Source organism: Hippoglossus hippoglossus, chromosome 9 (assembly GCF_009819705.1).
Source record: "Hippoglossus hippoglossus isolate fHipHip1 chromosome 9, fHipHip1.pri, whole genome shotgun sequence".
In the NCBI taxonomy this organism is placed as follows: domain Eukaryota; kingdom Metazoa; phylum Chordata; class Actinopteri; order Pleuronectiformes; family Pleuronectidae; genus Hippoglossus; species Hippoglossus hippoglossus.
The window spans coordinates 6,650,058-6,669,984 of record NC_047159.1 but is presented as its reverse complement, the minus strand read 5'-3'; the positions used below and the strand labels follow the sequence as shown (position 1 = coordinate 6,669,984).

The 19,927-nt window shown below is 39.3% G+C and overlaps 1 protein-coding gene across 2 annotated transcripts; it reads left to right on the top strand.

Annotated features, from left to right (window-relative positions):
• The first annotated feature begins 4,681 nt into the window (after window positions 1–4,681).
• On the top strand, window positions 4,682–14,994 carry LOC117768398 (LIM/homeobox protein Lhx6-like). Of its 2 annotated transcripts, none has more exons than XM_034596704.1 (9): window positions 4,682–4,901; window positions 5,568–5,698; window positions 6,213–6,344; window positions 6,836–6,957; window positions 9,624–9,841; window positions 11,455–11,555; window positions 12,206–12,301; window positions 13,417–13,588; window positions 14,863–14,994. In XM_034596704.1, exons 2-9 carry the CDS (start codon window positions 5,696–5,698, stop codon window positions 14,943–14,945), a joined length of 927 nt encoding a protein of 308 aa, XP_034452595.1. In that variant the 5' UTR covers window positions 4,682–4,901; window positions 5,568–5,695; the 3' UTR covers window positions 14,946–14,994. The 2 variants fall into 2 exon arrangements, with proteins under 2 accessions (XP_034452595.1, XP_034452594.1); XM_034596703.1 differs by having other exon boundaries at window positions 4,684–4,901; window positions 9,621–9,841.
• Window positions 14,995–19,927: the final 4,933 nt, after the last annotated feature.

Here is a 19,927-nt window from a genome sequence, read left to right as displayed (position 1 = left end):
AGAGAATCAGTCATCGCTGTTTGGCTTCGTGTTGTTTCTCCCTAACATGCAACCACCGAGAGAAAGAGGAATGAATCACGCTCAATCCATTTAGTCTCCAACTCACAGAAATCTGAGAGTGTGGAGAAAAAAACATGAACTTGAAGGAATCGACCATGACAGAGAACATGGTTGTTACTGGTTTGACAATAATCTCATGATCAGAAACCTGTTATTTAGGACAATACATATAAAGATTGTCTTACAGGGAAAAGCAATGCAACAACAAAAGGCATTAAGCTGAAGCAATTCTCTCTGTTTATGGCTGTTAACTGTTATAAAAAAACCTAACAAAAGAAACTAATATCTGCAAATGCACAGACGTGTCAATATGACAGAGTGTAAAAAAATAGGCAAGTGAATCTATTAAAAAATCATTAAATGTTCAAATGGTCTTTGTCATTTATCCCATTTTCCTTAATGCTTTTATTTCACCATCTCAACTTTATCATTATTTAATTAAAATATTTGTTTCTATGCTGTTTGAGTGTTTTTTCCCCACCTGGTTGTAAATGATTTTTGTTTCAAAAAGCTCTGTATAAAAAGTTTGGTTTTAGGTGACAAATATTCTTTCTGCAGCTTCACCAATTCTGCGTGTGTAGCTGTGGCTGCTTGGAGTTTCATACAATGAAGCACTGATTCTGCCACTTCAGTACTTAAAAGCTTCTGAAATCGGAGAAGTTCCAAATCTATCATATCTCTCAAGCAACAAGCAACGATAAAGTTTTGGGGTAAAAATAACGAGGATTTCACACCAATCATCAGATCCAAACTGCTGCCATCTGAAGCTGGTTGCAAAATCCTGATTGGGTCAGAGAATTTCATTATGTGACATAAACACCACGAGTCACACCCACTTTAAACCAATGAAAAGACCACAGGAAGAAAAACTCCTTCTTGTGAAATAACCGGTCTCAGTTTGTCAGAATATACCACATCACCCAGAATAGGATGGTTTTTGAAGGGTCTTTATTCACAAGCAAATGTGATATTTCAAGATTAGAAGATAATTACTGCATGATTTCAAGATACAAGTGAAAAATTAACACAGCCACTCGTTCAAAACTATGAAGTATAGGAGTAGAGAATCGTCGGCTAAACCCAGAACATATTGAGAATGAAATAGAGACTGTTAGAGAGACCTTTACAGTCAGAGTATTAAGGTAAAAGTGTTTTATATTTATTGATTTTGTATCAGTGTCAAGAAATCAATCTTATACTGTTCATGAGAGATTCAAACCACTTCTGAAAATACGAAAGAAAACTATGCTAAAAACCAGTGACAGTAAGAGACGATAATATTATATTAGTTTACAGCTAATATAGCCTATATTAGTCAAGACCAAGAATTTCTAGTTATTAGACAACACGTTATGATAACATGCTTCATGAGTGGAAGCCACATGTTATACAAGCATTGTTATTCAGTTACGAGAGAAGGACTCCACCTTATTGTCTGTTGTTTTCCAACAGTAGCACTGTAACTAAGATGCTGCCCTCCCGTGAACCCGTGAGCACCTCCACTGCAGGCGGACGACGCACGTCATACATTGTTGACATACCAGGCATCAAACTGCCCACTGGGGCTCATCGGATGCGTCTAATAGCTTGAGCATGTGCTACAGTTTGTTTTTATTGTGGCGGTGTGTGCTGGTGGCTTATTGTTTGTTTGGCTCGCAGACGGCCGTGCGTCAGGGAAGGGCAGTCACACACAGTTCACATGTGAGGTCACAGCGCCGTCCACTTTCACACGTCCTCGGAGGATGAGACAGGATGCGACAGGTGACCCCGGCCTCAGATGCTCCCTCTGTCCTGAGGCTCCTGTGGGTTCCATGCTGCTGTGGGAGGACGCTCTGTGAGGGAGGGGTAGGGATGAGCTGTTTGATTGTTGCTCCTTTAGTGTAGGAAATAAATGCCAAATTAACATCTCTGGACATTAAATATCTTGCACTCATGGACATGTTATGTAACAGTTGGCTAGACATAGATATGTAAGAGTTCCACCCTCACCACAAGGACTACAAAATGGTATTGCATCTGTTGGTGGTTTTCTTTCTTTTCTTTTTCTTTTGGCCCCTTCTTCTTTGTGGTTGTTTTGTGACACTTCATGGTCCTTTGTCTCTTTAGCTTTTGGTATTTTTTACCTCCTGGATGTGTGATAGACCTTCCATCAACTGTCACGTCCTGAAGTGGCTCTGATATAAACAATACAACTATGTATCACCCTCAAAATCCTCTTGAATAATACACATTTTTATAGATAACAAACTGTTGTTTATTACCCTTTTTTCAATAGATAGATAAATAACTTTAATTTTTGAGCCTGGAAACAGTTTCCACCACAACACACAGTCTTCATGAGATTGCTCAGCTGTTTGAAAATAGTAAATGTTCAGCGATGGAAATTTTGAACATAAAGGTGGACCTGAAGTGAGCGAACACTGCCTGGTGATGAGGGTGGAAAGCTGTTGAAAAAGCAAGTAAGTGGACATTTAGTGGAGATTGTTTGTCAGATTTCATGGATGATTTTCAACAGCAGAGAGTGGCTGTTTTTGAGGAACCAGGCTCAAGAATCACAGTTTTATACGCAACCAATTTTGTAAATTTTTATCAATAACCAGACAATAAAATCTGAAATACATTTTGCTTTAAGGAAACTCTTAACCTAAAGTGATAAGATATAAATATGCTTTTTATAGTGTGAGGCTTTAATGACAATAAACCTCCAGGACCCTGAAAATGATTGTCTCTGAAAAGGTTTTTACAGACACAACTGAACCAAAACCTTGAAAAAAACCTGGTCAAAGTGGTGAAAAACGTTCACTCTGGTAAATCACCAGTGACGGGTCTCGATAATGGAGGTGAAATAACACTCTTCCCTCCGTTAAGTCTTCCAGCATCTTGACCAGCCCACTTCCAGTTGACCCCCGGCTCAAACTGGTGATTACAGCTAATGCACAGAGCCGATGAAGTGCATTACACACACAATACAAAGAGACTGAGACAATGTAATTCTGCTGTTACCAATGCTTTTTATGTGATCGATAGGTATTACAGGGACATTGATTTTATGGAAACCTCCACTTGGAGTCACTTTGTTCCCTCTGCAGGGAGTTGGTTGATTGTAGAGACAGAAAGCTTCAGGCGTCAGAGTGAGACGGACGACACAAAGGAAGATTCCTCAGATCGACACCGGGAAATTTCCCAAATGTCAACTTTGTCATTCCTCATCTCCCTTTATCTCCGAACACATCTCTACCATTAACACCTTTGACTTCAACACAACATGTGCCTCTGTATGTTTGACTTTATATTCAGCTGTTAAAGTTCAGTTAATTTAAAGGACCATATACTAAAAAAGAAAGACACTGTTACATCAACCAACGAATGATGTTTATATGACGTCTACACACCAACTGGTTTATTTTACTGTCTGTCAACATATAACAACCCTGCTCCACATGAACTAAGTTGTGTGTGTGTGTAGTTCACTTTTGGTCTGGTCACTAAATAAATGTCTGATATCTATTGATCATGAAACTTAAGTGAACTACATGTTCCAGGTGCTCGACTCCTAAACAAGAAAGAAAAGTTAGTGGTGTGGTTTGATTTAAATGGCATTGGAGTAAAAAGTACCTTCTTGTTGGTCTTCATCAGTTTTGTTTGTTGTTATTTATGAGGTTGTGACAGTGGTTAGTGGTTTTACTGGTCAATAATGAGCTCAAACATATTTCACATGTTTTTTACAACATTTTGAGTCCATTTGATATATTGGTTGGTTGATAAAAATCACTGAATATATTGTTGTTAGTGTCAATGTAAAAACTTGAATTTCACATAATAAACAATGCAGAAAACAGTATGTTTAAGCTTTATGTATAAAATATTTTCTTAATTCTAGTTCTATATATTTGGTTATAGGCCTATTTGAGTTATATTTGAATCTATTGTTATTTATGCTAATGTCATTATATTTATTTGTCTTAAAGGTATGAGAAAGACATTTTAGCAATCAGCATCATCCCCCAAAAATATTGGTCGGGCTCTAATATTTAGTCTAACATTCAACATGTGTAGACGCTATTCACATTAAATTAATCTTCAGTTTCATATTATTCTAAAAAAAGTAAAGCTAATAGGAAACTTTGAGACATTAAGAACTAGCAGCAGGAAAAAACACGCACAATCTTTGGCATAAAAACACAACTAGAAGCTGTGAGAGTCGAGAAAATGTGGATCAAACTTTCCCTTATGGAAACATCTGGATTAAAATTTGTCAAAACCAGACACAAGGAAAAGTGCAAGAAACGTGCTGATAGAATAAAGAATAGATTCTAAGCTAAATGATGTGTGATGGATAATTTACTGAGGCTTCACGAGCATCTTTAAAATCTGTGTAATCAATCACCAGTGACTCTGACCTCTGAGCTGCAGCTGCTTCATTCAAAAGCCAGTTTCCAGGTTAAACTGATGTTTTCAGCCACAGTTTCATGTATTTGATAGAATCGTGTCCTGAATATTCTCGTGTCTGGAGGTGAAACCCTGAGCTGGTCCTGTGGCTGCAGCATCACATCCTGTCTGACTCAACTGGGTGTAAACTTTGAGTCGAGGCGGGGAGAAGGAACCACAGCGGACCAACAGCACTGGGAGGGTGGTGCTGGTGCCACTGGTTTGATTCCCAGCTCCAGAAAGTTAATGAAGGAGGATTATTTTTGCAGACCGAGAGCAGGAGGGGAACGTATCTCTCTGTCATTCCAGGAAAAACAACCATGTCCCAGGGAATTATCTGGATATTCTGCTTGTGATGTTCTGGAAAAACTTTCACTGGACGATGTTCTCGCTGCTTTTGGGAGCTTCTCCATGTACGAAGTCTATTTTTCTGACTCCCACAGGCCACCTCTTGTTATTCCACTGCCTCCAATGTTTACACCGTAGCTGGTGATTAACATAATGTTGCATTCCTGTTAATTTGGACCAAATGAAGGACAACACGGGCGCAGGATTTCCACCCAAACGCAGATTTTTGGCACTTTATGAATGCAGCTGTAATCACACAGGGGAGCCTCGAGTGTTTAAATGGGTCCATCAGCAGAAAGAGACAATCAAGCTCCTTTATGCCTCAAGATCAGCTGCAGTTTCTGCGCATTGTCTGTTATGAATAGACCGATCTCCAATTGAGCCTCTTCACTTTGGAGATTTTTTCGATTTTCGATTTTTTTTTTTTTTTACAGCTATTGAAATTAGGATGTGCCGCCTGGTTCTTCTCTTAGCTTGGTGGCTCCGCTGCCTTTTCGTGATTGACACATGAAATTGACACTCGGGGCTGAGCTCTTATCAAGCGAAGCGTTTCAATCCGCCGCTAATTGCAGATATGGTGCCATCCTTTCTTTTCACACGCGTCTGATTGCACGGGAACACCGCAGCCTCCCATCGCGCACAAGAGGAATGATCGATCTTACATAGCTTCTTCTTTTTTCTTTTTTTTTTTTGCCTCCTTCTAATTGCATCAAAATGTCTTTTGTTGCCAGGGTTTAAATGCAGGAGAAATTGTTACTCGTTGTTTTGGACCGGATATAGTGTGGGCTGGGGCAGAGATGCGTAATGCGCAGAGCAAGCTCCGTCTTCTCTCCAAATAGGCAGCGCGCAAGACCCGAAAATGGTGAGTCACAAACATCTGGACGAGTTTTTGGTTTGCAACCTTTTCTTGATTTCTTTGTCTTTCAGTGTGTGTGTTTGAGGTTTTACTCGATTCCTCCACTGTTCCTCTGCTCCTGGAGTTCTCCTCCCGGGGACCAGGAGGTTGGATCAGGAGGATCCACTGGAGTTTATCACCAGGGGTTTAGTGGAGAGCGAAAACCAGCAGAATTTTTGATTTTGGTTCACAGAGTCTACTGCAACCTTTTAAACGTAGTGTTCAATTCAATTTAGTGTGTTTGAATTATCAGAGCAGATTCGTGGGAATATGTAAAATTTAAATGACATCATAATGAAGGTATAGGCCTGTAAATATAGAGTTAAAGCTTTTCTAGACATTAAAATTAGAGCTTTTTTCTTAGGCTGGATCTTCTAAAACATTTCACGGACTATTTTTTCCTGTAACTCAACTTAAAAAATAAAATACAAATGAAGAAACGAGTCCTGTCTTTGGTCTAAACTCGTCTTTTCCGGCGCAGTCTAAGTCGGAGGTGAAGAAGGAGTCCGGGGAGTCCAGTCCGTCGGAGGCCGCCTGCCTCTGCTCTCCTCCGGCCGCCAAGAACCAGTGCGCCAGCTGCGGCATGGAGATCCACGACCGGTACCTACTGAAGGTGAGGAGCCCAAAATAGTGTTAAATATGTTAAAGTTAAATATGCATATTTAAATCTGTCAGAAAGAATTAAATACACGAAGCTTGAGGAGATTTACGTTCTCATAAATTCTAAATTCTCCTAATTTGGTTCCTTATTTTTGCCTCAATTATATCTCAGGCCTTTATTTCCAATTTCTTTCTTTCTTTCTGTGAAACATCTGGATGAGAGTGTGTGATGGTCAGTGTTCGGTTGTTGTGATTGTTGTGATTTGTATGATTGTGTTTTTAACCTTTCTTTCTTTCCTTCTTTCCTTCTAACATCTGGATGATGTGTATGATTGTGTTTCTTTCTTTCTTTCTTCATATCTTTCTTTCTGTCTTTCTTCCTCGTAATAATTTGTATGATTGTGTTTTTAATATTTCTTTCTGTCTTTCTGTCTTTCTGTCTTTCTGTCTTTTTTTCTTTCTCTCTTTCTTCTTTGTATGATTGTGTTCTTCATCACCACGCAGGTCAACAACCTGAACTGGCACCTGGGTTGTCTGGAGTGCTCAGTGTGCAGAGCGTCTCTGCGTCAACAAAGCAGCTGCTACGTTAAAAACAAGGAAATCTACTGCAAACTGGATTATTTCAGGTAACAGCGCTTTTATTCTGGAGCCGCTTTTATTTCTACTGAATATTAATATTTAACGCTTAAAGTTTAAAACCTGCAAGATGATGTTTGAGTTATTTTTTTATCAAATAAAAAGGGTTGATGAATTTGAAGCTCACTTTGCACAGCTATGGAAAAAATCTGTCATCGTTAATTAAAATGAACGTGTTTATTTTTTCTAGAATTTAAAAATGAATCACTGTCTTATGGATAACGTTCAATTTAAATTAGTTAATTAAATTGATAAATTCGGCGATTACATTGTTTTCATTTAGTTTGAAAGTTTAAATATGTATTATAAACTGTCCGTGCACAAAACCTCTGTGGTTATTAGTCTCACTACAGTCTGACGATTTGAAGTGCGTTTGCAGAGTAGAATATTAGAAAATGATGGTGAAAACAAAAACAGACAAATGAGAAATGTGAGCGGAGCGTCATTGTAAAACCACATGTGTGTTATTGAAATCTCGAAATACTGATGATCTATGTTTTAATCTCCCACCGAATTCCCCAAATATGCAGACAGACGTAAATTCCAGAAAACCATCATATCTCATTATTTAACTGAAAACTACAGATTTTATCTTTTAATCTGGCTTCAGTTTTAATTCGTAAAATACTTGACAGTTTCACCTGAAAGGAAAACGATGACCTATGGAGATTATTTGTATTTTTTGGATCCAGGTGATAAATAATCAAAGATAATTGGTTTGTTTTTGTGGATGTTTTTACAGCTGATTGAGTTTCACCCTTTTAAACATCAACTCTGAACTCAAGAGTAACAAGATTCGACTTCTTTATTTAGAGAATCCTGATTTTATCAGTGAAAATTAGGTTCATGCAGAATGTAATAAAACAAACCACGTGCACAACCGTGATCTTAAAGGTGAGCCAGATCAGACCAATGCATTTGACTGATTCCAATTTACTAATGTATAATATAAACCACATTAGCTAATTTCATGACCCTTGTTGTGATTGGACCTTGTAATTTCTATTTCTATTTTAATTTGATTTATTCACCAAAATCTCTCTAAACTGTCATCTGACTGTACGGGCTGTGTAAACCCCACCTCCTAGCTACATACACTATGACACTATATGTTTCTGAGAAATTAATTTAAACGATAATTGGTTTACTGGGAAAATATGCTGGAAACGTCAGTCCAAGAAGAGAGTGAAGAATTGTACACTTTCTTTAGCAAAAATGCAAATAGCATTATCTTTAATTACTGAAGAAGTCAGGCTTTGGTTGAGCTGATCCCAGTTTGTAGACACATGCTACTTGTGATATGGAGTCACAGTTCAACACAGCTTTGGGGATCATGAGCTAAAACGTTTTGGGGACCGCAGTTAAAGAAGATATCGTTTTTTATTAGACAGTTTTCTAGGCCAAGCATGGGATTTCAGAGTAAATTTGAAATATTGAGATGTATTAGACACATAAACAACTAAATCTGTATGTATTTAAAGGAAAAATCTCTAAAAACCTATTTTTGACCACATTCCCCAAATGAAGCTTTGTCTTCCTATTATTATGCAAACAGATGAATTAAAGGATTTTAAGTGAGATAACATAAATCATCAATATAATTTGAATATCAAAGTGTAAAAATTCCTTTAATTACTGTAAGCCCTCACACGGGGAACCCTCTGGGTGTGAATTAAACAATTGTAAACAACTGCTGCTGTATTTCAGTATTTAGTTCATTCTTTTGATGAAGAGACGATCCCTGTGCAAAACACTCCGCTGCACATATTCTATATATTTAAAAAAAAGAGGGTTAAATGTAAACAAAAGTAAAAGTATAAAAATATGCAGAATTATATTAAACATGAAGAAATGTTAACTTGAAATGTAAAAGGAGAATCAGAGAGTGCTGAAAATCAAAATTCAAAACAATCTGTCAGGGAACTGCAAGCTCCAATGATATTGTACTTCTCATTGTTCAACTGTAAGAGTCACTGCTGTACAGTGCGGGTGAATGAAACTCACAGATATGAACAGATTGATGATACAGATGTTGGTACGAGGAGGATTTAAAAGAGGAGAGAGCGACTTTCACAGCATCAGGGGAGGAAAGAGTAGAAAAACGTGTGAGACAGTTTTCTGTCACATGAAGGTTTCAAACCTCTGGAGTCTACGACGGCAAGATCAAATAATGTGATGTGTCCAAATTATACGTTGATATTGTAATTTAAAGTGGAAAATTAATTGTCTGGTCACATAGAGTGTGCTTAATAAAACAAATAGAACAAATTAGCTCAGGATTCCTAAGTGTAAAAAACACCAGCATGTGTTCAGGAAAAATATTAACTTTTCCAAATAAACACAAAGTACATGAAACGAATACAAATCATAACTAACTACCAATGTTTGAAGCAGAAATGTGCAGGTGGACAGTTAAACAACACAACTCAGTGAAATGTGTTTTGCAGACTAATACAACTGATGCATTGTGGACTGTGAGTTCTTATTGTAGCTGTAAACATGTTTGTATTGCTGCACTGTCAGAGTGTGTGTATTTGTTCAGACAGATGTGTTTGTGTAACTGTGTGTATTTAGAAGCTCCTGCCCAGGACTTTAAACTGAGCTCAGTGACCTGCAGCCGACCTTCACCTGACGTTTCCTTCTTCCCCCACAGTAGGTTTGGCACCAAGTGCGCCCAGTGTGGCCGGCAGGTGTACGCCAGCGACTGGGTGCGGCGGGCCCGGGGCAGCGTGTACCACCTGGCCTGTTTCGCCTGTTTCTCCTGCAAGAGGCAGCTGTCCACCGGGGAGGAGTTCGGCCTGGTGGAGGGCCGGGTGCTGTGCCGCAGCCACTACGACATCATGCTGGACAACCTCCGCAGGGCTGCAGAAAACGGTAACAGACACGATCCAAGAGGCATCTCTGATGATCCACTCAGGAAAAATATACAAGTTTCATGGCCTGATTAACTTCCTGAGGGACCCTGGGGGGAAATTTGTCGTAGGGGCCCCTATTGGCCCCCACTATACATATCAGTTTACATGCACACATCAGGAACCGGCCAGTTCTCTAGAGTGCTCTCTTTAAAGCCCTTTTCAGACATGAGCAAGGTCCAGACATTATCCGGACTTTGCCTTCCACATATGAAGAACGCAGTAGGAGATTTTCCGGGTCCGATGCGTTCGGCAACAACAGGAAAATGTCCTGAATATTCAAGGAAGGGGGGGGGGGGGCATCTGTGTAGAGCAAGTGTTTTTTTTAACTGCACATCAACACTGAAATCAACCTTCATCACCAAAATAATCTCTGATGTTGTTGTCTTTCCAAATTGACATCTACCTCAGCGTTTTCTACATGTCTGGCTCCTCATTTGTACCATATTTTGTTTTTCCAGTTTGGCTTCTGTTGAATGTTAAACGTCATCAACACGTCAACTGGCCTGCTTTGAATTTTCCTGACATTTTGCTGCTGTATTCTCACGTGGCCTCACTCGGCTGGCAGGAAAAACTGCGGAGAGTGTCCACGGCAACTGACTCGGACATTTTGGTTCTCACATTCAGCCCCATTCAGCAGAGTCTGAGAGGAGTTTCAGTTTCCTCTGTGGGAAGGTCGTACATCGAACCAAGCGGCCCCCTCAAGAAACACATGATCCCAAACCACATCATTCCAACCTTTAAAGGATTACAACCCAAGTGCAGGAATAATAGTCAAGTAGAAAAGTTTGAGAGACGTTGAGGAGTTTCCGACGATGGTTTCGTTGCAGACTCCTGAACTGATCATAGAATTCAAGGGGCTTCTCAGAAAATTGTCATTTCTATGGAATAACGTAATCAGCCATTCTCTGGGGCCCACTCTCACCTCGGGGGCCCAGGCAATTGCTTGTGATGCCCCTGCTCTCAAGCAGCTTTGCTCCACACTGAACATCACATATTTAGTCTCTGAGGATTCAGCCCAGCTCTTTGTTGAGCTGATGTAACGTCATCATTGCATCAAAAGTACAAATCCACATTTCCTTTCTTTCAATACGAAATACAAACATATTTTAACTTCTTGAATTTAAGACAAAGATCTGCGATTATTATAGACGATGGACTTGTTAAAACATCTGGAAGTTCATTTTAACTGAACTTGGAGAAAGAGGAAAGTTTTGGGAGATCTAACAAAATAATAATAATAAAAAAAAGAAATATAAGCCAGAGGTACAAATGAAACGTATGGAGGAATATATTCTTCACACTGATAATAACAGCTCTAGAGGCAGACTCAGCTCTCTGCTGTGTTTCCAGCGAGGAACATGTCGGCCGTAATGGTATAAATACTTTGGACTGTGCGGTTCTTGGCAAGAAAACATTTAAATTAAGTTAGCGTGGCTTGTTTGGACAGATTCATGACACAGACTTTGTGGAACAAGCTCGGCCTGTTGTGTTGTGCAACCTCACAATGCGCTAACTGAAGTTTTTATTTTCCAAGTGAAGTGACATGAGAAACCTTGTTGTGATTGTCTTCAGGCACAGGACTGACTCTGGAGGGAGCTCTGCCCTCCGATCAGGACGGTCAACCGAAACCAGCCAAGAGAGCGCGGACGTCGTTCACTGCCGAGCAGCTGCAGGTACATTCTGCACAAAAGGTCAAAGTTCTGATATCACAAAGTAAAATTGTAAAACTGATACTTAATTATGGGTAAATAGAAAACTGGAAAATGTACTTTAGGTATGTTCTCAATGCAGAGAAATGTCCCCTATCTAATCATAGTGGGTTTTATTACTTGTTGGTGTTAATGTAGAATGTAAAACTTGTTGTTGGTTCAGATTTTAATGGTTATAAAGGTCAAAAACTGAAACACAAAATCATTTGAGGAAATAAGACAAGGAAAAGCAACAAATTGTCACATTTGAACAAACTGGAACCGTGAAATATTCCCAGGCATTATTTGCATAAAAACACATTAATTATTACATCAGTTACCAAAACAGTTGCTGATTATATAGTGATTACTAACCAAGAAATTGATTAATTGATCTATTAATGTGCGGTAAGTTACTTTAGGGATTTAATTTTTTTAATGAAGTATCATGTTTTTAAAATATGTGTTGGGTTTTTAAATCAAAAAAGTGACTAAAGTTGTCAAAATATATCATTGTACACTATTTGACTGTTAAAAACTGGAATAGAAGTATAGAACATAAGTACAGTACTTGAGTAAAAGTACATAGTTACTTTCCTCCACCTGGTATTAAATTATTATGTGTTTCCTCTCAGGTGATGCAGAATCAGTTCGCTCAGGACAACAACCCCGACGCTCAAACTTTACAGAAACTGGCAGAAATGACGGGACTGAGCAGACGAGTCATACAGGTCGGACACAATCACACATTATAAAACAATATGAGGCAAGATTATATTGTGTCGTGTGCAAAGAAGCAGGGCTCTGAGACAATTAACGTAGAACAGGAAAGAAGAGAAACACATTTTCAGCTCAATTACAGGATGGTTTTATCTTTTCACCCTCCTGGAAAAAAAGACAATCTGAAAAGAGAAAATCAGGCTTTGATTGAGCTGCTTGTAGACGCGAGCAACTTGTAACAAGAGGTTATAATTTGATTTGGCTGCTTTGTTTGAGAGGATAATGACTCAAATGGAACCACAAAGACACAAAGAATTAATATGCAGAATATAATGTTGTATTGAAGTTCACGACTGAAGTGGAGGATAATTCAATTCTTTCACTTAGTAAAATGAGTTACACCCAGTGGTGAAATCCTCTGAGTAAAAATCCCACATTTAAAATTTCACTTGAGTGAAAACATCAAAATGTACTTCAAGTAAAGTACTCATGCATTAACGTACATATTACTTTACATTAGCAAGTTAATGTTTTGCTGAAGTTATAATATCATATCATTATATTTTGTTCAGCAAATAACAAGTCACCAAATTTTTAAATGAATAACGTGGATTAAAAACTACAATATTAACTGAAAAGTAACTGAGTAGACTTACTCATATAGTAGCATAAATGTAGTAAATGATTTCTCGATTAAAGTTGTAATCTGCCATTTTGTGCTCATGTTTGAATTCTTAAATCCGGAGAAGTTCCTCCAGAATTTATCACGACAAGTTGAAATCGTCTTCAGTGGTCCGTTAAAATAAAGAAGTTAAAGTCAACATGTGACCTTCTGTGACCTTCTGAATTTACCTGAAAGTGATTTTAAAGACCAGACCAGGGGAATTATCCAGCATTTAAGAATAAAAGTAAAAAGTTATTCAAATCATTGCCAACTTATTTCAGTTTACCAGTTAGTTCCTTGGTGCCTGGAACTGGTCATCAATAGTAACCCAGCAACAAATACTTGTCCTGTGGCTCCTCAGTGTGTTTAATAATAATTAAATGGGTGATTAGAACAAGAGTGAAGCTTTAATCCAGATCTCCCTGGTGACTGAATGTTCACATTATCTGTAATACTTCCCAGGTTTGGTTTCAGAACTGCCGGGCACGACACAAAAAGCAGCCGCCCCACAACAGTTTCTCTCAGAGCGCTCCGCTGTCCAGGATGCCTCCATCGCTGCCAGACGACATCCACTACTCCCAGTTCAGCAGCCCGGACCGACCACATCTACTCGCTCTGCACGGATATCTGGACGGTGAGTGTCCCCTCCTCTTCTTCCTGCTTCAATGCTGTGATGACAGGATTTTAATAATACATTACCTAAAAACTGATTTAAAGCATTCTTTTTTTTACAACATATACAGTTATGGAAGTAAATTTGCTCGAATAGAAATTTGAGGGACTCAACTTTTTTTTATTTTTTTTATGCTTTTTACTTCTACATTTATGTGAAAGCTTTTACTTTACAGACCCAGACTTTACATACAAAACATGAAGTGCTAATCCAGCCCAGGATCTACAATGTTTTGTGAATCATGTAGCATATTAATAAAATACTTACTGTATCTTTAAAAACAACCTATAAAGTCATTATGCTAAAATATCCTACTAAGATTTCACAGGTACAGTAAAGTAATGAAACGAACTTCATGTCAAAACCTCGATGTAAAGAAATACCACATGGTTACAAAAGTATTTACATCAAAATGTAGTACCAAAAGTAAAAATAATGCCTATGCAGAATAATGCATATTATACTCCTGTAGTCATTGATGAATTAATATTTACACCACTTTAATATTGCAACTGTAGAGGTGGAGCTCATCTGAATAAATACTTTTACTTACCTCAGAATTATGTCGGGTTAAGCTGCGAGGTCGTTTCGTAGGAAGCTCCAGTCTCAGCACAATCAGAGACTTGATGGAGCAGCAACGTACTTAAAGGGAACTTCAGGTTAAACAGGTTTGGTCTGAGACGTCATATTCTTCAAATACAGTCCAGTAAAAACAAACACTTTTATTTTTGCTCAAGGTAGTTAGTTATTACTTTTTAGCTTCTGCAGAATATCACTGTAAATTACACAGTTTTGACCAAATTTCATATGATTTATTTCCCATTCCCTCCCAAATGTCCAGTTCTTTTGTTGTTGCTGCCATTACTGAGAAGTTCTGCCTCTCAACCTACATTTTAGGAACCAGAAAGGGTTTTATCGCTTCCTGATTCATACAGAGTGACATAGTGTAAATTACAGACATTACAGTGTAAATTGAGGGTATTTTTATACATTTTTACACTTTTTCCCTTTTAGAATGAGACTCTGACATCATGTATTGGACAGACTGAGGAGCCCTTTGAGGGAAATGCTTGATTTCTAATTTTGAATGACACAGAAATAGTGTCTTGACTTGAATGGACTACATGATAAATAATGAAGCCTCAAGTTTGACACTATATTTACTGCACATTTACTGTGTGTTATTAGTAACGTGCTCACACCGCCTCACTAACGCTCTTCTCTTGTTTGTGCAGCTCATCCCTTCTCCGTCCTCGCTGCTCCGGGCCACTTGACCCATCCATCCATCTCGTTACCACAGCTTCCCATAAGCCGCTGACATCCCGGGGCCCACGTCTCCACCACTCCGATGATATTGTGAAAAAAAATAAAATGTAAATGTTTTGGGAGCAGCAGGACAATCTGCTTTCAATCAGTCGGATTCCTTGTCGTGAGACTGAAAAGCTAAACTGGTCTTCTAAAGACAGCAGATTGTGGTTATGGAAGAAATGTCCAACAACGCCGGAAAGAAAAGACGACCACTCATTTTGTTTTTCCTTTTTTTTGTGGCTGGACACAAAAACACTGCATCAGGTCAGGATTTCTTTTCATTTGTTGACTCAATCATTCAAGGTATTTTAATTATGTTGCTGCAATATGAGCTTTCAAAAAAAACAAAAAAAGGGAGCGTTGTAGGAGTATTACAGTAAAACCTCAGTATTTTATCTCTTTGTCTTGAGTTGATGATGAGCACGTTTGCAGCCTCACTGTCGTTCGTTGTTGTGTTGTTGTCAGAAAAATGGGAAAACACTTATTTATTACAGAACAAAACTTCACTTTTTAAAAAGCACTTTTAAATGTGTCTTGACATGGAACAATTCAGTGATTGTACATTGTAAATACGGTTTAATAAAATGTATCAGAACTGTAACGAAACAAGGGTCGGGTTGGTTCACTGATGCGGAAGGAGCAGGAGTGTGTGTGTGTGTGTGTGTGTGTGTGTGTGTGTGTGTGTGTGTGTGTGTGTGTGTGTGTGTGTGTGTGTGTGTGTGTGTGTGTGTGTGTGTGTGTGAGAGTGTTAATCTTTCTACACAGTCACATTTTGGGGACTTGTCCTCATGGGGACAAAAAACAATTCCTCATAAGGGAAAGCGTTATATGTCAAGGAGAAGACGTGTTTTAATGTTAGGTTAAAATTAGGGTTATAGGTTAAGGTCTTGTCTCTATGGTTTTGCTTAGAGAGAGAGAGAGAGAGAGAGAGAGAGAGAGAGAGAGAGAGAGAGAGAGAGAGAGAGAGAGTGTGTGTGTGCATGCGACGGAGCATTGCAGACAAAAGTGATATTTTAGGACACTACTTTTACACCGACCGTTGCTAAGTCTAAGTGCTAACTGTCAGAGGTCAGGTACCTGTATCTAGTGACCTGTTATTGAGAACAATGTCCTGCCACCAACCTACACATCATCTCCAATTTACCTTCTGTACTTAACAGGAAACCTGATCAATCCTGCTGTGAGGACCATTATGGAGGTTTTCCCTCGCAGCGCAGCCATTGATTGGGCGGCCTGTTGCCTTTTATGAGGCCTTTTAACACAGATCATCTACAGTTGTTGCATTGATTGACAGCACTTAAGCCGCCGTGATGGGAAGAGTGAATGGGTTAAAGGATATCGTTAGATCGGGATTTTACAAACTGGATCAATGTGGCTTTCTCTCTTCTTCTTTTTTTTTTTAGCACAGAAGTAAATTCTTTGAGTGTGCAACAATCATGCACTTTTACAATCCTGGTCACATTTACACCACTGGCACTCAGAGAGCAACAACTAGACAACCTGGAAGTAAAGTCTGAGCGACCTGTGTTTCCTTTTTATCCTTTTAAAATGTGACCAAGATATTTACCCAGCAGGATCTTCTGCAGTTGTCTTCTTGTCTATATTTCCTGGTGCTCATATTGGTGACACTTTTTCTCCTTCCTTCTTCTTAAAGCAATGATCTTTACTTTTTCTTTATTTATTTTAATTCCAGCTGCTGAACATTCTTGCTTCGCTACCTTGTTTCCCAGCATCTGTATTTCAACACTTCAAACAAATAAGCAGTGTCCTCACATTGTTGACAGATTTATTCCCTTTTGGTCAGTTTGAATTCAGTGAATGGTTAAAAGTAGCCTGCATGAAAAGGTTGCATGGTTATAGTGCAGCATGCTGTGTATACGTAACTCTTCCAAATGACCCCAAATTAACTTACGCCAGCCCACTGGCTTATTTATTTTCCACCCAACAGCACTTTCCCCATTGTGGTTCTCCAGAGGGCTGCTGGTGCATCAAGGAAGCAGGTTAGGTCCCATGTTTCACCACATCAAGCTCAATTTCTCATTTTTAGTCATACAAACATATCATTGGTATCAATCTCCTTATTTCCTCATTTGAAAACCTTTCCCTACATCAGGAACTATTCTGTTGGGAGGATACAGGTGGAAAAATCCCAGATTGTTTCATTTACTGGTTGTGAACTTTGTCAATTATAACTGCCGAACACAAATGTTTAATTTGAGTTAAAAAACAGAAAGAGTTCTGCATTAACACAGTTTCAGGTGACAAACATAAACAGTGTTTGACTTATTTAATCAAAGATGCCCAAACTGGACCAATATGAGTTTCTGTGTCTGCATCATTGTCTTATCTTTGAACACATGTACGTGTGTTTTTGTGTGTGGGTCTAAACTATATCTGTGTTTAAATAAAAAAAGGACTTGAGATCACAGCATGAGAGGGTGTAGAAGAAGACTGAGGGAGAACTCCTTCCCCAAACTTTACCTCTAAATCAAACTTTCTTCTAATCAATCACTTTCAATCAATTCAATCAGGAGGAAACCTGCGGGAAAGCGATGCAGCTCCTTGTGAAACCGTAGAACAAAAGCTGTCTTCATGCTAAGCAGAGAGATGATTATCAGACTGACATAGTTTGGGCCACCTGCCAGCACTACACTGTAAAAACCCATATTTCTCCCCCATTAGAGTCCCCCTCAGATTCGAAAGCTTAAGGCAGCATTTAGACATGTCTCCCTCTCTCCGAGCACAAGCATCCCCGAGCGTTCAAGTCCCCTCGGTTTTTTTCATCCTGTCATGCGTCCGCCTCGGTGATTGGCAGCCTCAAGTGGTTGCAGATGAAAGCGGGCCCCCCATGCTAATGAATAGGCCCCTGATTGCAGAGCTGCTCGCTCACTGAATTACAGCGTCGGCCGCCTAATGAGCAGATACACTGCAGTGCCCCCTTGTCTCCCTCGTATTCACATTTCTCTTCTTCGTGCTGATGAGCTCTCCCCTTGCACAACAGTCAACAAAACCTCTGTGGAAGATTGCAACGCGAGCCATCTTCATCATCAGCGCCCTCCTCCTCCTCCTCCTCCTCCTCCTCCTCGAGTTTATTTCGGATGCTGCCATATGCTGACAGCTTCTTCAGTTTTTTTTGTCCGTTTTAAAAAAGAAATCTTGCTTAAAAAGGATTTTGTTTGACTGAACTGATGAAGCCTTGCAAAGTAACTGAATGGTTGATGAGTATGATAATGTTTTAGTTTCGGGTCCGGAATAAAAGAACTTGGATGATGAATTTAAGAATAAAGATGTTCTAAAAATATATCATGAAATACACGAATCCTAATGAGGCCTTGTTCGTGGATTTGCATTTTATGGAATAGAATAGTATCAGGGAACACAATATTTTACTGTCTCCTGATACTTTGGATTCAGTGTTAGGGACCAAGAGAAATATATCTGGAGCAGGATGAGCTTTCTTTAGTTTGTGTAAATAAACCAAGGTCATTCAGGGTGAAGGGATTATTTGAAGTCTTCTCTTAAAACCTGCTACATTCGTACATTTGTACACCTTGTTCAATACTTTTTTTTCAATACCTAATATATCTATAAGACTATTGTCCTCTGCATGAAACCTTGAACCATGGTGCAACTGAAGGTTTGATTATCTTTATTGTAAATCAATGCTTCAGACTTTTTATACAAACTGTACCATTTTTAACTATAACTAATTTAGTCCAAATTAAGCCTCTCCCCCAAATGAAAATGGTCCATTCACACTTTAAAAACTGTAACTAAGCAAAATAGCTGTGTAAGCTTGGATTCCTTCACAGGACAACACTGTGTAAATGGCGTAAAATTGAATCTGGTTTTCCAAAACACAGTAGCAGAGGTGTAAGGGATGGATTAAAGGGATAGTTCACCCAAAAATGAAAACTCACTCATTATCTACTCACCACTATGCTGACGGAGGAGTGGGTGAAGTGTCAACAAAACTTTGACTTTTGCATCACAAATATTTTCTGTGGTTGTCCACCTCATTCTTGCAGAAAACATGCAGTTTATCTCTGGAAGCACTTATCTCAGCATCATTTCTAAATTTCATGTCATCCATCAGCTGTTTGGTGACACACGAGCAAACCAGCAATTTGAGCCACTCTCAGACCCGACGGTGACTAAATCTGTTGTTCAGAACTGGACTATTTGAGGCTTCGGACCTGGATCCATGTCAACAGAACAACAGCGGGAGGGGGAGCACTGCATGAGCGAGCATTTTTAGGTGAAACGTCCTTTTTATAGACCAACTGGACCACAATGAATTTACTTTGTGGCTCAGGGTGTTTTGTTTAAGTGTGGATGTTGCACAGGCCTTCCATTTAACCCCCCCCCCCCCCCCCCCCCCCCCCCCCCCCCTGCTATAAAAGCTATAAACTGTATCCAGTATCAAGTTTCCAAACAAAGACAAAACCAAATGAATTTATTTGCCTCTGGACTACAGGCTGGTACACGGTGTACTAGAGACATTCTGAGAAACAGACCTTTTTCCACATATAAACAACGACTTTTACAGTAGCAAACTATAGGAGGAGAGCTGATGAAAAGCGAGGAAATGGTTGAAACATATGATTCACTTCACCCGGGCTGACGGCCAAACTGCGCTCTATGCAAAAATAAACACAGGACTCCACAGCAGGTTCCCAGAATGTGTTTATTTTGGGGGGGGGGGGGGGGGGGGGACTGCAACGACTTCATATATCACAGCACGTCAGTTTGATTTATTAGAAGCTGGAGTAGAATCTAAATCACTCCCCTGAGGCGTGATGTTGGACGCAGAGATGTGTGCTGCGTGTTGGGGAGGACAGGTGGTGGCGCTCGAGTGCCACAGTGGAGCACTGGAGGTTCTGGGAGGTTGCAGCTCAACAGTTTGTGGTGCCTGTTGAATTTCATTGTGTTATACTAACAATTGAATCAATTGTCCAGCCTATTAAAGTCAATGGGAAACAAAAACACTAT